The 20,687-nt window shown below is 35.2% G+C and overlaps 1 protein-coding gene across 1 annotated transcript in view; it reads right to left on the reverse strand.

Moving 5' to 3' along the window:
- LOC107697151 (solute carrier family 35 member F1-like) overlaps positions 1-19,439 on the reverse strand; it is a 96,117-nt gene extending 76,678 nt beyond the window's left edge. Inside the window, exon 1 of the mRNA XM_016497811.1 lies at positions 19,034-19,439. Within this exon, the coding sequence (XP_016353297.1) occupies positions 19,034-19,143 (110 nt within the window). The 5' untranslated portion in view covers positions 19,144-19,439. The remainder of the gene's footprint in view (positions 1-19,033) is intronic.
- Between the last annotated feature and the right edge of the window lie 1,248 nt (positions 19,440-20,687).

The raw sequence follows: 20,687 nt of genomic DNA on the forward strand, positions 1-20,687 counted from the left end.
AAACATTTTATTTAAATCTTACAGACCCCAAATTTCTGAACAGTATAAATAAATAAAATGTTGTCTTTAACAGTGAGTCACGGAACCATTAAATCTAATTATTTCATTTGAACACTGATTCACTCAAGAATGAAGCAAGTTTATGAGTGAATCATTGAATTATTTACTCAAATGATTCCTTTAAAAAAAATAAAAAAATCACTGATGCACAGCTATTCAGAACAACAGATTTTGCTTATGTGATATTGCTTTAATTCACTAATTAATATTATATACATTATAAAGGGAGTCCAGTTGAAAACTTCCAATTAAAGATATATAGGTTTTATAGAAATAAACAAAAATATATAAGTTGTTATAAATACATAAGTTGTTATTCATAGATAATCTTCCCATCCAAGTTTTTAAATTCAATACAGCATTTTTTTAAGGTGCAGTGTGTCATTTTTGTGCCACTACCATCACCAACCACATGCCCTGGTCATCTCTGCACATTGAACCCCGACAGAAGAACATTTTTAGCATAAAAATAAAAAAGATCACACGCTTAATCTTTATTGAACAGTCAACATAATCATGCAGCCCTGAGTCACAGCCACCCCTACAGCTGCATCCCATTTAACTGACCTTGCAGCTCAATTCTTCTATGAAAGCCATGCAGCCTACTGATGCTGATCGGTGAGTGGCATTATTTATCAAAAACACCAACGAATGAAAACCCAGAGCAGGAGCCGGTGAAGCTGGAGTTGTGTCAGCTCAGATGGGAATTTTACGGCCGCAGGTCATTCAGCAGCCCATGGATAATCATTCTTCAAAATCTCTACAGATGCCTTTGGAATGCAGCCACTTTAACATCTCCAGGGGCAACGGCCAGCAGGAGCCACGACCAAAGAATCGACCAGCAGTACTCTGGTCTGTCGGGAAAGCTTATTGAAGATGAAGTAGAAAGGAGGGAACGCAAGCTGGGAGGTGCACAGCCCTTGGCATTTTGTCAAAACAACTGAATGTGCAAGAAAAAAAAAAAAACTCCTGATAGGATGTGTACATGCAAATTGGGTTCAGTTTCGTTTTTTACTTCCTCTTTGTTAGCAGAACCTTCAGTGAGGTGACATGTATACCATCCCCCTAAGAAGTCAGCACATATCTGAGGCAGGAAAAAAACAGGACGCAATCATTTCATCTGTCTTCCAGCAAAGAAATCTGCCAGCATTTCCTACAAGCAACGACTCTTTCATCAGACAGGAAGTTGCATTCCATGATACAGTAAAGGATGCATCAGTGACTCCATGCGCACTAAACACACAGCGGTGGGGCCAAACACACTGGCTCTGAGCCTAAAACAAACCCTGCAGTTCTTCAATATCCCATCAGTCCTCCAGGCAGGCACTGAGCTGTCAGACATGAGGAGACATCTATGCTGGCAGAGACCTTCATCTCCCTACCTGCTTCAGCAGATGCATATTTAAACCAAACAGCTTTTTCTACAACACTCACAATTCTGCAATGGCAGATCAGGGAAAGGCATTTATATCAGGGAAATTCAGCAGCTAACACTGCTTTGATTTCTGCAAATCTTGACATTTTGGATCATGCTATATCATTTTTCATAAAGCACATATAGTCTGTGAATCAAAACTCATTAGTGTGATGGAAGATGTGTCCTCACACTACATCAAAAACATAAAAATAATGTTGTAATATATTCTAACACTATACAGTGTGTGTGTGTGTGTGTGTGTGTGTATTATAAAATATAAAAATTGTTACAATTTACATATATTATTACAATTTTAAAATAACTGTTTTCTATTTGAATATGTTTTAAAATGTAATTTATTCCTGTAATGCAAAGTTGAATTTTCAGCATCATAACTCCAGTCTTCAGAGTCACTGATCATATATAAATCATTATAATACACATATTTGCTGCTCAAGAAACAGCAAATTTATTGCAAAAAAAAAAAAACCCGCATTAAACTCACACTTTTGAACGGTGTACAGTATATGGTGATTAAAAATGCTGTGCTCATGGAGTGAGATACTAAAAAACAGCAAGAAGTACACTAGCATAAAAAACATTGCATAACGCTATATACACTAACATAACGCAAAATCTAGAACATGTCCCAATAGCCCCTAAAACCATACATAACTTGTAATGTTACTGCCTCTCCATAACATATGATATGATGATTAGCACTCTTTGCTTGAGAGCCCATCTCGGGTCTTATCTGATGATAACGGTCCTATCCGTTTTCAAATCATGTAGCTAAATAATGTTTAATCAGTTATTGAGGGATTGCGAAAGGTTTTTGATTTATCCTCAGTGATCCAGCATGAATCTGATGCCCAGAGATAGCATGCAATCACCTAGCATATCCACAGAAACAAGGGATGTGTTTCAGTGCGATTTCTCATCATACAAAATGCTATTGAATAAATACAGTGCATAAATATGGTCCACACAGCTAATTTTACATTAGAAATTTGCATTATTTCATATATGTATAAATATGCATAAATGTATATATAATGTATAACTAGCATTATAAATGTATGTATAAATATGTTTGCTGCATCTTCTCTAATATCCCAGCTTAATATGCAGAGTCAATTATAAGCCATTCATAGGCTGTTTCCCCCATTTGAGCATCAATCAACAGCATAAGTTTGGGCTCCCTGAAAGTTCTCTGGCATCCTCTTGGTCACATACACAGAATCTCTCTTTGTTCCCACATTCGTGACCCCACAAGGAGAGGGCTGATATTTCACAGGATCACTTCCTCACAAACACATCTATTCATGAACCATGTGCACAGCATGTCTGAACGGAACAAGAGGGTGAGGGGCTAATGCCTCGCTCGCTCCTTCCTCTCCATTTAACAGTTTCTTTCTTTTAAAGGTGAAGTGTGTAATTAGCATCACTAATTGAAACTGCAAAAATAATGACTGTTTTCATACAGGTTTCCCACTATTTTCCCTCTAGATGGTCTCAACCCAAAATCACAGCAGTAATCCAATGTTCAGGCAACATTCAAGTGAATCCAGCTACAAATGGATTATAGTCATCTCTACATATTAAATCAAGACATTAAAGGCAAAATCATTGATTTTTTCATGCATTGGTCAACTTTGAGATTTTGGGCTACAGTATTTTGCTTCTTTCAGTCTAGTGTAAAGAAACCATACAAAATACACATTTAAGTGATTGCACTTTATCTATTTGCATGTGTAGATTTTAATTACAATACATATTTTTAGTCAAAAATCTCCACTTTAGTAGCACTTACATACACAGGGCTGCACGATTATGACAAAAATCATAATTGTCGATTATTCCCTTGAAATTGTAATTGCGATTATTAATTACGATTATCGCAATTTACATTGAATGATGTTTATACCATTGTTTGATGCAACTGCATGCCGTATTTTTATATGAAAATAAACAAGCTGAAAACACTCTAACTGAAAAACTTTTAGTGCTTTTCTATAGTATGAAGCCTCAAATGTCAACTATACATCGGATACATTCTTCTTTAAATTATAAAAAAAGTAAAAATATGAATGGTATTATAGTGTTATACTAAAACTAAAATTAAAATAATGGGAAAAACCCTTAAGATAACATGTAGAAAGAAAAAAACACATCTTAAGCACGCAGAATAACATAAGTGGACTTTGAACAATTAATTGCCGCTTTGAATTATTACGTAATTGTGGCATCCATAATTGTAATCGCGATTAGAAATTCGATTAATTGTCCAGCCCTACACCAAACTTTACCATTTTATTCCCATATTCAGAAAGTTTACAGAGAGGTTTGTTCATATGTCATTTGCCTGATTTGTATAACATTTTATTCCAAAAAACATGGTGATTATTTTCTGGGGGTTGATAGTATTTTCTGATTTATGGAGTGATAAAAAAGATACCCTCTGATTTTCCCTCTGTAAAAACCTTTAACTCCAACTCAACAAAATGTCTTTATCCAATGTTTTGATATATGGACAAATATTAAATATAATATTTCAGAAAACTTGCAATACAAACAATTGCCTTAATTTACTGTGATTAATCAACTGGAGAACTATGACGTTATCTATTAGCTGAAAATAGATACCCTATTCACCCATTGTGTCTTGCCTTATTGTTAAAGGGGTCCTATTATGCTCTTTTACAAAGTCTTGATTTTGTTTTGGGGGTGTACTAGAACAGGCTCTCATACTAGGTTGTTCGAAAAACACATTATTTTTCACAGCCTTCGAGCTTCAGTGTAAATATTGTGTCAATATCAAATCAATTTGAGCACGATTTAAACCCGGATGATTTTTTAACATAAAAATGGATTTCAGCTTCAATAAAACAAATTAAATTTGGGCCCCATTAAATTCCTTATAAGTCTCTGCTCTCTAGCCTGCTTCATGAGGAAAAAAATGATGCACATTATTCTAAAATATATTCATAATATTTGATCAAAATATATTTTTACTTTCTGCTCACATAATCAAGGACGCATGGTTGGAAAAAAAATGTAACCAATTATTTTATGGCCTAATTTTGAGCTGATCAAGACACTGTACCAGCAAATACAAGCAATTTGTCATAAGAAAAGACATGACTCACACAAAAATGATTGGACTATTTCAGTCTTTCTCCTTCATTTCTTTGTAATTATTTGTGAAATTTACTAGCAATTTCTGAGTGAAAATTGTTTAAACACCCATTTGTTTCCAGTGTAGTATATGATGCTTTAAAAACAGATTGGTAAACAAGCTAAATCAGAGGTGAATTGCAGAAAATAACAATTTCATGTTCTCTTTAATCTTCTCTCTTACTTCCCTGTATAATGTCTAATTTTTTCTACTCTCCAGTTTCCCTTTTCTTTCTTTTTCCCCATTTCCTAGTCTTCAGTCTTATTCTCTTAATCTATACCTTCAGGGACTCTTTCACATTTACTCCTGAGAGCAGATGAAGGTCTTTAGCTGTGGCTCCTGAAGCCTGACCCAGTTAGTCAAGCCTAAACCTCATTAACCAGTGATGGGAGTATATGGACCCATTCCATCAGAGGCATCAGGGCTAAAGAGAAAAACCACAGAAGAATAATAATGTAGTTTAAGGTTTGCCAGGTGGGCTAATGAGTTCCCACAAGTCAATGATCCGACCCCCTCGTTCTGCCCAGAGATCCCTGTTCATCAGTGAAGCCACGTTTACGCCCCCTCTCCGCTTAGCTTAGCTGCTCTGCTGGGACGCGGCTAGCAGAGTCTGGAGGGCTTAGCGTGCATGCTAAAAGGTGTCTGTGCATGCTAAGTGCTTCTTTGGGAAAACTCTCAGGGCCGGTGATGTCAGACAGAAGGGTTTAAACATCAGAATCCAGAGTAAAATGTGACTAACGACATAAAGAAAGCAGTATATGCACAGAAAAGCTCCTCAGGTCTTTCATTGCATGACATGATATACTGTATGAGATGTATGCACCGTTTCAATTTATCAAATGCTAAACAGGTAAACATGCAGTATGCTGGCTCTCTATCATGGATGACAATCATGTCATTTAATAAAAACTAGTTAACCCTAAAAACAAACTACTTGTTGAGAGTAACATCGGTTAGTTTCCGGTAAGAAGCAATTTGTTTGTCCATATTGAAAGTAAAACATGACATGACACAATTACATATATACACATACATACAGTACACACAATTACATAAATATATTTGTAAAATATATTATATTAAAAATATTGATAACATATATACATACATATATATATATATATATATATATAAAATATTATTTTAAAAATATTGAATATACGTATACCATACAAATATATGAAACAATATCAATATATTAAATATATTTTATAAATTATTATATTTTAAATATATTAAATATCAAATATGTATATCATAAAAATATATTAAATCATGTAGCTATATACAAAATATATTTAAATATAATATATAAATATTTTTAAACATAAAGAAATATATTTAAATATAATATTTTGTAATATCTACAGGTAAAAACCTAATGAATAAAGAGTAATTTATAAATCAATTTTATGTAAATTGTCTTCATTTTTGGCTGTCAAATGAGATCAAATGAAGCTGTTGGTGTTTTAATTACTTCTGGTTCATTCATTACACTAGGAATGAAATATTGCATTGTGGGATATATTATTCTGTGCTGTGTGCTTTGTTGTATAATGCACAATATTACATCCGGGTACTCCATGCATGCAGAAAATTTACATTTTTTGCACAACATGCATACTACATACGGTAGAAATACTAGTAAGATTGATAAACTAGCATGCTATTGCAATACAGCTCAAACAAAAAAATACTATTTAAAAAAGCGAGGTCAACTGGTCAAAAATCCACAGCAATTTTAGCTTTCAACACTCACACAGTGCATTATTGCATCTCAATAGGATGCATATGTTGCATATATTTTGCAACATATGCAAATAATCTAGGGTATTCAATAGATCAAAGAATATTATCAATACATTTATGTAAATAGTAAATATGTAATATGTATATGAGATGTATATGCAATATGTAAATAGTATAGATTCATAAACACTCCATTGCCTTCAATTTGTCGTTGAAAAGATTCATGGAAAAGTATTTTCTGTTCTTCCAGTGTGAACGTTTAGTCTGTATGACCGCTGGAGGTGTGGAGAAAATGTTCAAACAGCCCCAGTGCGATCAATGCCTTGATTATGTGAGGATGCTCCTTGCCTTACATCACTCCTTGGCAGTCAAGAAGACACCGATAAATGGACGAATAGGGCCAGAAAATTGGACTCCTGCCATCTTCAGGGACACATCCTCTCTATAATGACCTTTGACTCTGATCTCAGAATTTCCTGGGAGACTGGACTTGGCAGGGTGTTTTTAAAGCTGATTGAAATGCTCAAATGTGTCTGGCATAAAATCTTTATTCTCATCCAAGCTATGGGCACTTTTGGTCCTGTGGACTTTTAGAAAAGAAACTCTTTTACAGTTAAACACTTTTCAAGTTCTCAAATTAATGTAATTTGTCCGCTAACAATGTCCAAGAGTGAACATACATGCATCACATTTTTCTGAAATATCATTTCCACCATATCTCTCAAATTTATTGTTTTCATTTTGTGGTCGAAATAACAGTAATGGAAATGACATTTGAAATATTTTTTTAATTAACTGGCCAACTCCTTTGCTTTGCTTTGCTAAGACCTAATTTCATATAGCATTTTATGCATGCTAAATTCACACAATTAAATAATATTTTCACACTTTTTTAAATAATAACTGAAAAGCATAATATAAAAGACTCAATATATTCTGGTTATAAGTGATATTTACCATTGAAAAAAAAAATATATAAATAATTTCCACACAATAAACCAAATTGAAATATTATTTCTAATTTTAGATCATCACAATTTGGATATACAAAAATACATATAAAAAACATTACTATAAGAAGGGATATTTTTATAATGTATTTTACACTGTAAAAATGACTGTTCATTGTAAATTAAACAAAGATTATTGGAGTATGTTTTACGAGAAAATAAGTTTTCAGTCTTTCTACTTCAAAATGACACATTTAATTCAATGTGCTTCTTGACATTTCCTTGTTATTTTATTGTAAAATTTACTAGCAATTTCTGAGAGAAAACTCTTTCTACTTCAGTTGTTTTTCAGTGTATATTAAGATTGAAAGTCTGGAACAAAGGTACAAAAATGTCATCTAAAATAAATATCAACCCTAGGACACAAAAGTGCCTGTAGTTGAAGAAACACCTTGATATGCAATATCCCAAAAACTAGGCATTAGCGCATTAGAGTATCAGTTTACACTCTGAATTTGATTTTACAGATCTTTATTGCATTGACAGTATGTTATCTGGCACACTTAGATTTGATCAGCAGTGGATATTGACTAATGGCACTGAAATGTCTTTGGCGTAATGTCTGTTTATTGGACACTAGGGGACAGGAAATGGAGAGTGCGTTCCATTTCAGCACAAGGAAATGAACATGAAATCCTTGTGTCAAGACAAACAGGGACGGTCCAGCCCTTTAATTAACCCCTAAGACATGATAAACCTCTGAGTCTTTCCTTCTCTCTTTAATCTCTTAGAGGTGCATTTCTGAGGCTCTGCTTCGGCAGCTTGAAATGACCAGATAAGTGTTTTCATTATGATTAAAATAAATTCTCTGGACACAGAGTGTGATCCAAAAAAACAAACAAATAGGAAATTCTGTGCTTTAAGAAAAACTGAACTGTCATGTTGCACTGAAAGCAGCAAGGTCAATCAATATTTTTATTAAATTTCTGAATATTCATAAAATTATAGGGGTCATGTTTTATTTTTTTCCACTCAAGCCAGCTTGTAATGTTAGTCCAATTTTGTTGTGCCAAAAAACATTTTCTGATCTTACAATGAAATACATTTTCTGTTTATGCACCATTAAAGGGATAGTTCACCCAAAACTGAAAATTCTATCATTATTTACTCACCCTCATGTCATTCCAAACCTGTATGAGTTTGTATGGTCTCTGTATGGTCCCTGTTGACTACCATAGTACTATGTAAATCAATGGATACCAGCAACTGTTTGATTACCAACATTCTTTAAAAAAGTCATACAAAGTTTGGAACAACTTGAGGGTAAGAAAATGTTGACAGAACTTTCATTTTTGGCTGAACTGTCCCTTTAAGATAGTCTACTTACATTTCACTGCTGGTCATATATTCCCTATATAACCATGTATGTGACAAATAAAAAATCTTGAATCTTGAATCTTGAATCTATGCAAACCCTCTCTGGTAACACTTTACAATAAGGTTCCATTAGTTAACGTTAGTTCATGTACATTTGTTCATGTGACATGAACAAACAATGAGCAATACATTTATTACAGTATTTATTAATCTTTGTTAATGTTAGTTAATGAAAATACAGTTGTTCATGTTAATTCACAGTGCATTAACTAGTTAAAGGGATAGTTCATGCAAAAATGAAAAAACTCTGTCTACAATCTCAATTGAGAGTGTCAATGGTCCATTTGAGAGATAGGTGGCGGTAATGCACTTATAAGTCTGCGATCCACCGTAAAGTAAGAAGAAGAAGATGCCTCACACGCAGGATGTTGCCTTGTCCAAATACCCACACTTGTGGTCTTTGCACTTGACCATTTATATGACGTATTTCCTGTATTTGGCCCAAGTGTTCAAGTGAGCATGAAGACCACAAGTGTGTGTACAACTTTTCATTACCTGATGGGACACACTTATAGTGTTGTAAAAACGCAAATTGTTTACAGAGTTTTATTATTATTTTCAATACTTTGCATTTTAAAATCAACTTCTAAATGTCTGTTCAGTAGTCCCTATAGATGACAATTTAATTAAGTGATAAAAAGCAGTTGCAAATGTTGTACAAAAATAAATATACTAATCTTTGCAGCAATAAAATGTGTAGCACTTTATTTTACTACCAAATTATATGTAATATCTTATTATTATTCATATTTAACTTACATTGGAAAGGTTTCCGTGACCTCTCGCGCGATCTTGGCAAAAAGTCTCACGATTTATTTCCAGAACATGATGCATGATGGGATACACTAACTCTCGAATACCGCTCCGGATAGTGTGGGTTTAGTGTGCGTTAAGGGCACTGAGCTTTGGTATTTTTAAGACCTGGGACAGTCTTGCGCACTTACTTCCTGTCGTGCGCACGCACTCTCAAGTGGCCAAGACCGCAAGTGTGGGTATTTGGACAAGGGGTGTGTCGAGTACAGTTCAGACAGTTCAGGCATTTTAGTGCATCAGAGGTAAAAAACGATATAAATACTGTTCAGTTTCTTGCACAGACCAATCGTTTTCTGTCTTTACACATCAATGTATCGTCATGAGCCGCAGGGTTTAATTTGGTTTTATTTGTGTTTTTTTTTTTTATTGTATGTTTTAGCCGTGATTCCCATCCACTTGCATTATATGACTGACAGACTGCAACGGTTTGAGTTAAAAATCTTCGTTTGTGTTCTACTGAAGAAACAAAGTCACCTACATCTTGGATGCCCTGGGGGTAAGCAGATAAACATCAAATTTTCATTTTTGGGTGAACTATCCCTTTAACAAGCACAACTTTTGATTTTAATACTGCATTAGTAAATGTCGAAATTAACGTTAACTAAGATTAATAAATGCTGTAAAGTATTGTTCATTCTTAGTTCGTGTTAACTAAAGGAGTTAACTAATGTTAACTAATGATCCTTATTGTAAAATGTTGCCCACTCTCTTTGCAAAACCTGTATATTTTGACAAATTCACAAAACAATCTGCACTGAAATGTGCCACACAAACTGACCAGATCAGACCAGACAGTCATCACTGACATGTGGGCGATCATGTGTTAATGAATTCTGTGGCATTTCAATAAATGGCCTTGTGAATTTGTCAGTTCTGAAGGTTACACTATGTTTTATAGTACATATAGAACCATTTTTATTTCAAAAGATCAAGGGATATTTGATTCCTCAATGTATGTCCTCTTTAACCCTAAGCATACAGCATCACATTTGATAAGCAGGCCTCTAAATTATTAACATGATCAAAACTTTTTAATCTTTTTTTCCTAAAGGTTCGATAAACTCTTCAAAAAAAAAAACCTGACCATTATTTCATATGTCAGGCTTTACAGGGTTAAAAATAACATTTCAGGTGGTACAAACACAGACGGCCTCACCAAGAAATTTCCCCTCTAAGTATTAGACTTCACCATAAAAATGCCACTCCAGTGCACTGAAATAACTCAAGTCATCAGACAGGGCAGTTCAAGTGCTTTCTAGTAGAAGGAAGTGTTGCATGACAAACATTCAAGCTTTTCGAGTCGCAGTGATGAAAAGTGGCTGTCAGTGTGGATTATGACCAGACGGGACGTGTACAGATGTGGCAGCTCTGTCACTGACCCCTTACAAAAATACCAGTGGGAAAAATGCGCAGTTTTTTTTCTGTTTTTGCAGATATGCCAAAGAAAACGAAAAGGGCTAACGGGGCCATGTTAGCCAGCAAAATCCATGACCTTTGGGGACTATGCTTCATTAATTTGACTTGCAAACAGGACAGGCACTCGCAAAGGTCAAAGGTCATATACTGTATATGGGGTGGGTAAGATTGTTTAAAGTTTTTTTAAAGACTTGTATGCTCCGACTTTATAACTGCTTTCTATTTTAATATATTTTTAAATTTAATTTATTCCTGTGATGCAAAGCTGGATTTATCAGCCATTACTCCAGTCTTCAGTATCACATGATCCTTCAGAAATCATTCTAATATGCTGATTTGGGGCTCAAGAAACATTTCTTATTAATATCAGTATTGAAAACAGTTGTGCCAACTAATATTATTGTGGAAACTGTGATTTTTTTTTTGGTCAGGATTTTTTTCTTTATATTTGATGAATATAAAGTTAAAATGAACAGTATTTATTTGAAACAGAAATCTTTTGTAACATTATAAATGTCCTTAGTGTCATTTTTGATCATTTTTATGCATCCTTGCTAAATAAAAATATTAATTTCCCTACTGACCCCACCTTTTAAAAGGTAATATACAGTAGCAAAAACAGTCAGAAGGAGGGTGAAAAATGGAGATGTTAAAGGTGCACTAAGCGATTTTTGCCAAACAATGTTGATATTTGAAAGCACCAAAACAAACACACCCATACCCCAACAGGACCTCGCACCTATTTTGATAACTCCGCCCCACACATACTTACACAACCCTGGCATCGACAATGGCTGAATCTGCTATGCCTGCCGGTCGCAGCATATTCAAGCAAAAGCCAACACAGAATAGTTGTGTGAAAAAACAAAATCAATGTAGCTCACCTACCAAGACGAAACAAAGCAACCTCGGCGTCTGATTCCAGACCTTCCTGCTCCTTGAGTTTTCTCCACCACTGGAAAGCTGCTCCGATATTTATGCGGGTCCTACCTCTTGCCTGATCGTAACCCTTCTTTTAATATTTTGTTCCTCCGAAATTTTCCTTTTTTTTTTTATCTGCCATCTCTCTCTATCTATAGTCGATCTGCTAATATCCATCCTGTGCACTCACTGAGCGCTCTCTTCTCCCTATCATTACTAGACACGCCCCTTACTGCTGATTGGCTGCGAGTGTGTTTTGGGACTCGGTTCGACACTGTGGTCAAAAGCGTTTTTCAAAAATTGCTTAGTGCACCTTTAAAATTGAAACGTTGACTAACATTATAAATTCAGGTTCTGCTACAAAAGTGTATGATATGTCCCATTAAAATATGTGACTGAGCATTCCATTGTTTTTGAGTTGGGCAATATGAGTGGAAATTTCAAGATGAAGCACACTAAGATTCTTCATCCTGCATCCTTCCTCCTATCAAAGCACCTGCTTCCCAGTGGCACATGCTGAGACAAATTGAATCCTGGGCGTCCTTCATTCACCAGCAGACTGACACACGAGGAGTCACTCCTGAATTCACCTCGATTAATCACGTTTCACTGGAGAGAATCAGACGTCAAGTGAATGATGATATTTGACTTTGCTGCAACGCTGTGAGGGGCAATTAATTGAGGGGAAAGGATTTTTCTTTCCTTTTTTTCTTGGTTATGTTTGATTTGGCTGTATTGTCAGAAGCCAGCTTCCCAGTCACCTCCAAGCACAATCAGAATAGATCCATTAATGATCTGAGGTGTTCACATGTCTGGGCAAAACACTGACACCACTCATCGCTGACACACACACACACACACATGCACATACAAACTCTTTTGGAGTCAAGCAAAACGTCACCGGGCCCACTCATCGTTTTAATCATACGCTAGATTTAATTATCTCGCATGGAATTGATCTTAGTGATATAGATATCGTACCTCAAAGCGATGATGTTACTGACCATTTCCTTGGCGCCATGGTACAACAGAATACCCATTCTCTCAAGAAAAAGAACTCGTAGTCTTCAGCGCAAATGGAGAAAAACTAATTTGGAAGTTTTTAGAATTACATGGAAAAACGGTATGTCCAGCTATAGACAGGCTCTAAAAGCTGCCAGGGCCGAGCATATCCACAAACTCATAGAAAATAACCAAAAGAACAGCAGCTACGCTAATTATGTCTCTATTTGTTTCTCTGTTTCTGCCATTGATGATTGACATCCCGTGGTAACTAGGATTTACACAAGCTTCAGTCTGGATCCAGAACACCTGAGAAGAGATGATGCCAACCCCTCAGAGGACCTCAGATGATGCCAACCATGAAACAACATACAGAACTACCAAATTTTGCTATAAGTTTGATTGCATCATATAATAATTGCTGTTAATAGTGTTCATCGTCTTTAATTGATTACGTCTTTAATTGATATTTCTGTACATTTCTGCCATATGTACATTAACTGACAGTCACCACTGATAAGCTACCACTAAATATTGTAGAAACTTAATTTGCTGTAAAGTTGCTTTGCAACGATTTGTATCATGAAAGGCGCTATACAAATAAACTTGAATTGAATTGAATTGAACATACACGCAACTCCAGCGCTCCAAAATATTTACTGGCGAAACCAACTGCTGAGTTTGGAAATGGCAAGATTTTCAGACATTTTCCGCTCTCCTAAGTTGATGATGTGTATGTGTGAGATTTGATTATTCTTAGACCACCCACAAACACAGCAAAGAAAAAAAAGAATGTAACCAAGTCATAAATATGTATGCATAGCTCTGCTTCATGATATACTGATACATGGTAATGGAACATAATTGAAGACACTAAGACTTTTATTTTAGGAAAAATGTACTTTTTGTAATGAAATAAAGAATTTAAAAAATAATTATAATAATATCAAAATTATATTTGACCCCAAATTTTTTGAATGGTTGTTTGAAAATGTGCATGCATGTGTGTGTGTATATATGTATGTATATATGTACACACACACACACACACACTGAAGACTGGAGTATTGGCTGCTGAAAATTCAGCTTTGCATCACAGAAATAAATTGCATTTTAAAATATATTACAATAGAAAACAGCTGTTTTGAATGGCAATAATAATTTTGCAGTTTTTTTTTTTTTATATTTACAGCATTTTTTAACAAAACTGGTGGGCATAACCTTATTTTAAAAATATTATATTTTTTTCTTTCGTCATTGAATATTATGCATGAATTATTTGTGAAGTGAAATAAAGGTTAAAAACAAAACTCCTTGTTGCTTGAAATCCTAAATCCTCACTTTAATAGCATGGAAAAGAGTAACAAACTACATAATTCAAAATTTCTCCATTTGTGTTCAATGGAACGAGGAAAATATATAGATTTGTGACAACACAAGGGTAAGTAAATGATCACATATAGGAAACATAATTATAAGTGCATAATCATACTAAATACATTTTAATACAGCACATCATTCTGCTCACATCATCCTCCTCACCACCAAAAAGTGATATAAATACATTAAACCGCACAGAGGAAGGAGTTAAAGAGTGTCCTGCTAAGCCAAAATAAAGCTGATTAAAACGCCTGGATTAAATTGCTCATAAATGTTCCACAAAGCAATAAATGGGCATTAAGCTGCGACCAAAACTATGAAGCTCATTATTGGGAGAATTTCATAACGGAGACTGAATGTTAACTCAATTTTAACAGCTCCTGCCAAGTCAAGCCATGTGAGTTCCTCTGACCCGATTACCGCCACATGATTAAACAGCCAATTACATTGCGGCAAAAGGCCCCAGAATAGCCATTCTGGGAGCAGAAATCATCAGATCCGCTCCACTGTTATTCTGAAAGGAGAAATACTGGATCAATGAGTTCTAGGCTTTAAGCAAAAATGTCAGTATTTCTATAGGACTTTTCTTCCAAAGCTCACTAATAAAAGCATGTCATATAGAACAACTTGTTTGTAATTAAATTTTGGAGCTTATCTGATTAATCATAATTTAGAATCATTTCTTAGAATGAAGATCAGAATGTAATCTGCCTTCAAATCTTCGGCTCAGAGGGATGAATGGCACGTTTCATTTAACATTTCACATGATTTCAGCTGTCGGCCATGCAGTAATGGTGCCACAGGAAATGAGAACAAAGTTGCGCTGTTAGACCCAGGAAGTCCACACAGCCCTGTGAATGGTTTGGGTGCCTCAGAACAATAACATCAGCCCACCCGCTCCTCAATGAGCCATGCACATTCCATGCATTATCTCCTGCGTTGCTAAGAAAAGGAGCCACTTTCTTACAGGATTACATTACGTCTTAACAACTCTGACAATGTGAAAAACTCAAGTACACATGACTTGAAGAACTTGTTGGGTTCAAAGAGGATTAAAAAAAATAATTTTATACCAATTATATATTTTCAAATACCCTACCATGTGGTAGCTGTAGTCTGGCAGTAAGCATTCATTGCTGTCTGAAAGGTTTAAATCTTTGTTTCAGGGGCAAAATCTGAAACCTTTTGAGGAAATTTGTTTTCTTAAAATATATTTAGCAGATTAACACAGAAAACAATGAATACATGTTATTATTTTAGTATTAGAGTTAAGAAAAGTGTTAAAAAATTTGGAAAATGACTGCTGCATTTGGCTTAAGGGGAGAGTTCATATTCTCTCATGATTTACTCATCCTCCGGTTGTCCCAAACCTTTATGCGTTTCTTTCTTCTACTGAACATAAAAGAAGATATTTTGAAGAATGTGGGCAAACAAACAGTTGCTGGTACCCATTGCCTTCCATAGTATGAGGGGAAAAAATACTAAAAAAGAATATGGAAGTCAATAGGGACCAAAAACTGCCACATTCTTCAAAACATTTTCAATTGTGTTTAGCAGAAGAAAGAAATTATGCAGGTCTGGAACAAATTGAGGGTGACAGAATTTTCATTTTTGGGTGAACGATCCCTTTAACGTTTTACCAAGAAGCCCAACCCCTCCATATGCCACAGAACTAGCTGGGACTGCTGGGTAGATCAGTTTCAAAGAAATATAATCCATCAATTTCCCCCCCAAAAAAACAACTTCTATCCATTCGCAAACATTATTAGCTGTAATGCAACAATTTTCCTGTGCCATGTGAACCGCATGGGTTTTTCTACAGACGAAACGTGATTAGATTTAGCTTAGCTGTCCTCACTATCCAAGTGTCAGAGAGAAGAACTGCTTTCCCCCCAAAAAAATAATTTTCATTGAGTTCACTGTTGACTGGCACAATATTACTTACTGAAACAAAGGATCTGATTCTCAACGCACACACATTTCCACAATCAACTCATTTTGCCCATGAGGTGAGGACGGAAAAGTGCTCTACCGAAGGTAATGGAGGACAAACTCTTTTTTTAATGCTGCTCCTAACACGCCATGGGGAATTACTAGATGTTGCATATTTTATATCTTATTATGTCACATTGTTTCCGCAACCCTGTTGCACACTGAGAAAAGCAGTAACATGGCAGGTTTACCCTTGGTACAAGTTTAAAGATGTAGTTCACTGCAACAGAAAAAAAAAAGAACGTTTTGTCATTATTTACTCACAAATATGTTCCAAACCCATATACTGCTTTTTGCCATGGATTAAATTTTTTTGTAAAATCATTATGCTGCTCTTGCAGTGCAACAGTTAGCAGATGCTCTCTAGCTCCAAAAAGCACTAAGGTTTCAAACAACATTACGGATATTTTAGTTTTTGAGTGAGCTACTCCTTTAAGTGGTTAGTTACTATATCAAATGGAAGACAATCAACCAGGGCAAAACAACCTTGAGGGTTATTAATGCAATCTGAATCTTTCCTTCATTCATGGGCCAATTAAGCTTTATATAGCATTGCTTTAAGAAACCACAAATACAATATGACATCAAATCCCATAAATAAGTATGACCTTCTTCATCCAAATAAGTATGCCCTTTTAATTACTGGGCTTTGGAATGGAAGACAGACACAGAGAACATTAAGCATGATGGATCAGACCAAGCTCATGATACTATCTGATTATACAAACACAGATAATGAAACATACACATCACATTATATAAGTGAATCTATATCATATCATAAAAAAATATCATATGTGAACAGTCAAAAATGCCACAATCTATTTAACAATAAAGAAACTCTGATTTAGTGATTGCATTATAAAATTCGTTGAATATGATATTTTGGTTTCAATATACTGTATATGCCCAGTATGAGTTACACACCACATTTTAGTGCATAAGGGTATAAGCACTAGCAATAGTGATGCAGCACTAAAAATGCTCATTTCTATACAGTGGCATCCAGCTGGTTAAAAGATTCCTCGGAACGAACAGGCCTCACTTTCACTCTAAGAGCAGATTCTAGTTTTGGCAGGTTCACAATGGGCACTGAAGCACCCAGCGTGCAACCCGATCAGCCCCTGCACGGATTCCACCTCCTACGACATTGTTCTGGGAGATAAAGGCAAGTGGCGGGGATAAAAAAGGACCAGCAGATGGCAAAGAAAGAGAAAGAGTGGGCAGCCTGACTCATCTGACCTAGGACTACCAGCTGTCATCCTCTCTGCATAACCACACACACAACTGGAGCAGCTAAAGCCTCCCTTACACACACGGACAAACAAATTACCAGACAAAACAACTCCAACAAGTCAGAAGAACGCCTCTGGCGCATTTAACCCTCCCGTCCGGATACACTTACAACAAATTACCAGACAATTAAACAACTCGAACAAGTCAGAGGAACGCTTTCGACACATTTCAAGTTACAATATCCCAATTACGATCAAAAATTAACAAGGGCTTGAGGCAAAAAAAATGCTACCATAAGTGACAAAAATGCCTCAATATTTAAAATATGGGAGGAAAAATGCTTTCTATCCTTTATAAGTATACATAATTAACTTCTGACAAATCTATATATATTTTTGAATTTTTAAACTTATTTATATTCTTAATTAGTAATGGATTCAGTAACTGCAGACACTGTACACTGACTGTAAAAAATTATAAAAAAAATACTATTTCAGACTTTCTTCTTCAAAAACATGCATGTCATTTCTTTGTAATTATTTGTGAAATTTATTAGCTGAAAAAGTTACATTTTTTTCAGTGTGTTGGCCTGTAATTGTCATTTCTTCATACTCGCAGTCTTAAATGCTAATTTGGTGCTAATATGATGGTTTTTGATGCAAAAGACTCAAATCTGATTTGAAAACTACAAATAGATGCATTGTTAAAGGTAAAAAAGCTACTTATAATCTATTTGAAGCGAAAAGTTCATTTCTGACACCGACTCCCACCCAAACTAAACCAAAATCTGGCCACCTTAGAACCTGATAGAGTAGATTTTCAGCCCGAGTTGCTCAGATCACAGTTTTATTGGGCCAAATTGTACACAACAGTTTTTTTCTGTGGCCACACTTGAACAGGCGTTCGAGAGAGAATTCCTCTGGCGCAAGCATGCTCTTGTGATTGATGGACGCACACATCACAAGACAAAAGAGGCAAAGTGTGCATTTCTCCTCAAGACCTTTCCGTCACCGTGATGAAGAGATTCCTGACTTGTACAAAAAGACAATCAGTGATGCTCACTGCAAGCATGCAGACAGATGAACAACATGTGAGGGATGTTTTATAGGAATCAATTTAAGAAATTACAGAAATTGACATTAGAATATTAATATTTCCTAAATCTCTGTCCAACTGAATAGTAAAAATAATGACAAAAAAATTATGATGCTTCACCTCGCTATAGATGAAAATAAAGGTTTATAATTTTGGAACAGCTATCCCAAACATCACATCTGGATGCACTATTTATTGGGAACTCTAATGTGTGCAATGCATTAGAACAGATTGGTTCAGTTTACTCTGATCATGTAAACATGGTTGAGCAAACCAGGTGAGAATCCGAAATAAACATCTTAATAAATGTGCATAGCATAACAAGGTTGAATAGACTTCTGCTGGCGTGGAAGAGCGAATCCAAACATTTCCTGTAGTTTCTCTTACCTGTTAAACACTTTCTTCATCCTCTGAAACAGCGATGGTGATGCGGTGACTGTCTCTGATGGCATGGTCTCAATAGTGGTGACAACATGGTTCTGGTGCTCGGGCATCATCTCTAAAGCTGAAAACTAAAGCGGTCAATCAGTAAGCAGTGATCATTCCTAAGGCTTTGGTTATTCCGAGCAGCTCCAGCTCTCCATATTGCAGGTGACAATAAACAAACAGGTGTATGTATCTCCAGTAAGTGATGGAGGAGGAGGAGGGTTGCTGGAGGCTCCTAGAAGTCACTAGATGTTACAGATTCATGCGCGACGATGCACCTGTTCCCCTGTTGGCTTTCTGAGCAGATGTTTCCCGGTGTTTCGGTGCGCATTTTCTGAACGCCAGAGCAGGACTGCCGTGATTATTGGGAGGCGGTGCGTTTTTGAGAGAAATAGACAGTTTGACCGCTAGAGGCCACTGTTTCCAACGGTACGCGTCAACCAATGAGAAGGATTTAAAAATGACGCTCATTAAATAAAGAGCTGTAATAAAGAAATGTAAGCACATTTGTAGTTTGACCGCTAGAGGCCACTGTTTCCAACGGTACGCGTCAACCAATGAGAAGGATTTAAAAATGACACTCATTAAATAAAGAGCTGTAATAAAGAAATGTAAGCACATTTGTTAAATGTAACAATAAGTACTGTAATAAAAAAATGTAATCATATTTAGTAAATCTAAGAAAAAATGTGGTAATAAATAAATGTAAGCACATTCATAAGTGAATATACAATATTTCTACAATGTAAAAATAAAATACAGTGATAAATGTAAGCATATTTATTAAAAAAGACTAATCAATTTTTGTTTTAAATATTTAATTACAGATTTGTTAATGTGGGTATATATACAGAGAGAAATTAAAATAAATTATTGCATTTAATAAAATAATCAAATAAAGTAAAATAACTTTTGGAGTTAATAGGAAAAGAACACTTTAATCAACTTTTAACATATAAAAATATAGGCCTATATGTAAATAATTACAATAATAATGTTTTTATAACATGCAGCAATAATTTAGACAATACTGAGAAGGAAGAGCAAGGAGAAAGAAAAAAATATTTGCATATGTATACAATCACTACAAAGGGACAATTACCGTTTGCTTTCTGTTTATTAATAAATCAGGTGCAGCTTACATATAGAAGAAATGACTAATCTTGAATGATTTAATGAAAACTTATTTTATTTATTTTTGCATTTTCTTTCTAAATAAAGAAAGAAACAATTAAGCATTTACTGGGATAAAAATTCTTCCGGAGAAAAAAAGAAGCAAAGAAACAAAGGCAAATAAAACTGAATGAATTCTCTAGCTTTCTCTTCAGAGGATGTGATCTTGCCGTAAGTAAACACTGCAGGTACTTCAATTCCCTGTGCAGCAAGATGTCAAAACACAAAGCCCACGATCAGTTACTCATTCCTAAAGGGCTGCACATCTAAGCCTAGTTGCTTGCTACTGTGCCAAAAGCCCAGCAGTTATGGATGCTTCGGTCTGAAATCAATACATGGATTGAATTTACTTTCAGCACATCTTTATGTTTAATGGGTGCGCTTAGAACTGTACAACACGAGAGTCATGATTTAAAGCTCTGTTTTAATTTGGTTTGATACA

The sequence above is a fragment of the Sinocyclocheilus anshuiensis genome, unplaced genomic scaffold (assembly GCF_001515605.1).
Source record: "Sinocyclocheilus anshuiensis isolate Anshui unplaced genomic scaffold, SAMN03320099.WGS_v1.1 scaffold38, whole genome shotgun sequence".
Lineage (NCBI taxonomy): Eukaryota > Metazoa > Chordata > Actinopteri > Cypriniformes > Cyprinidae > Sinocyclocheilus > Sinocyclocheilus anshuiensis.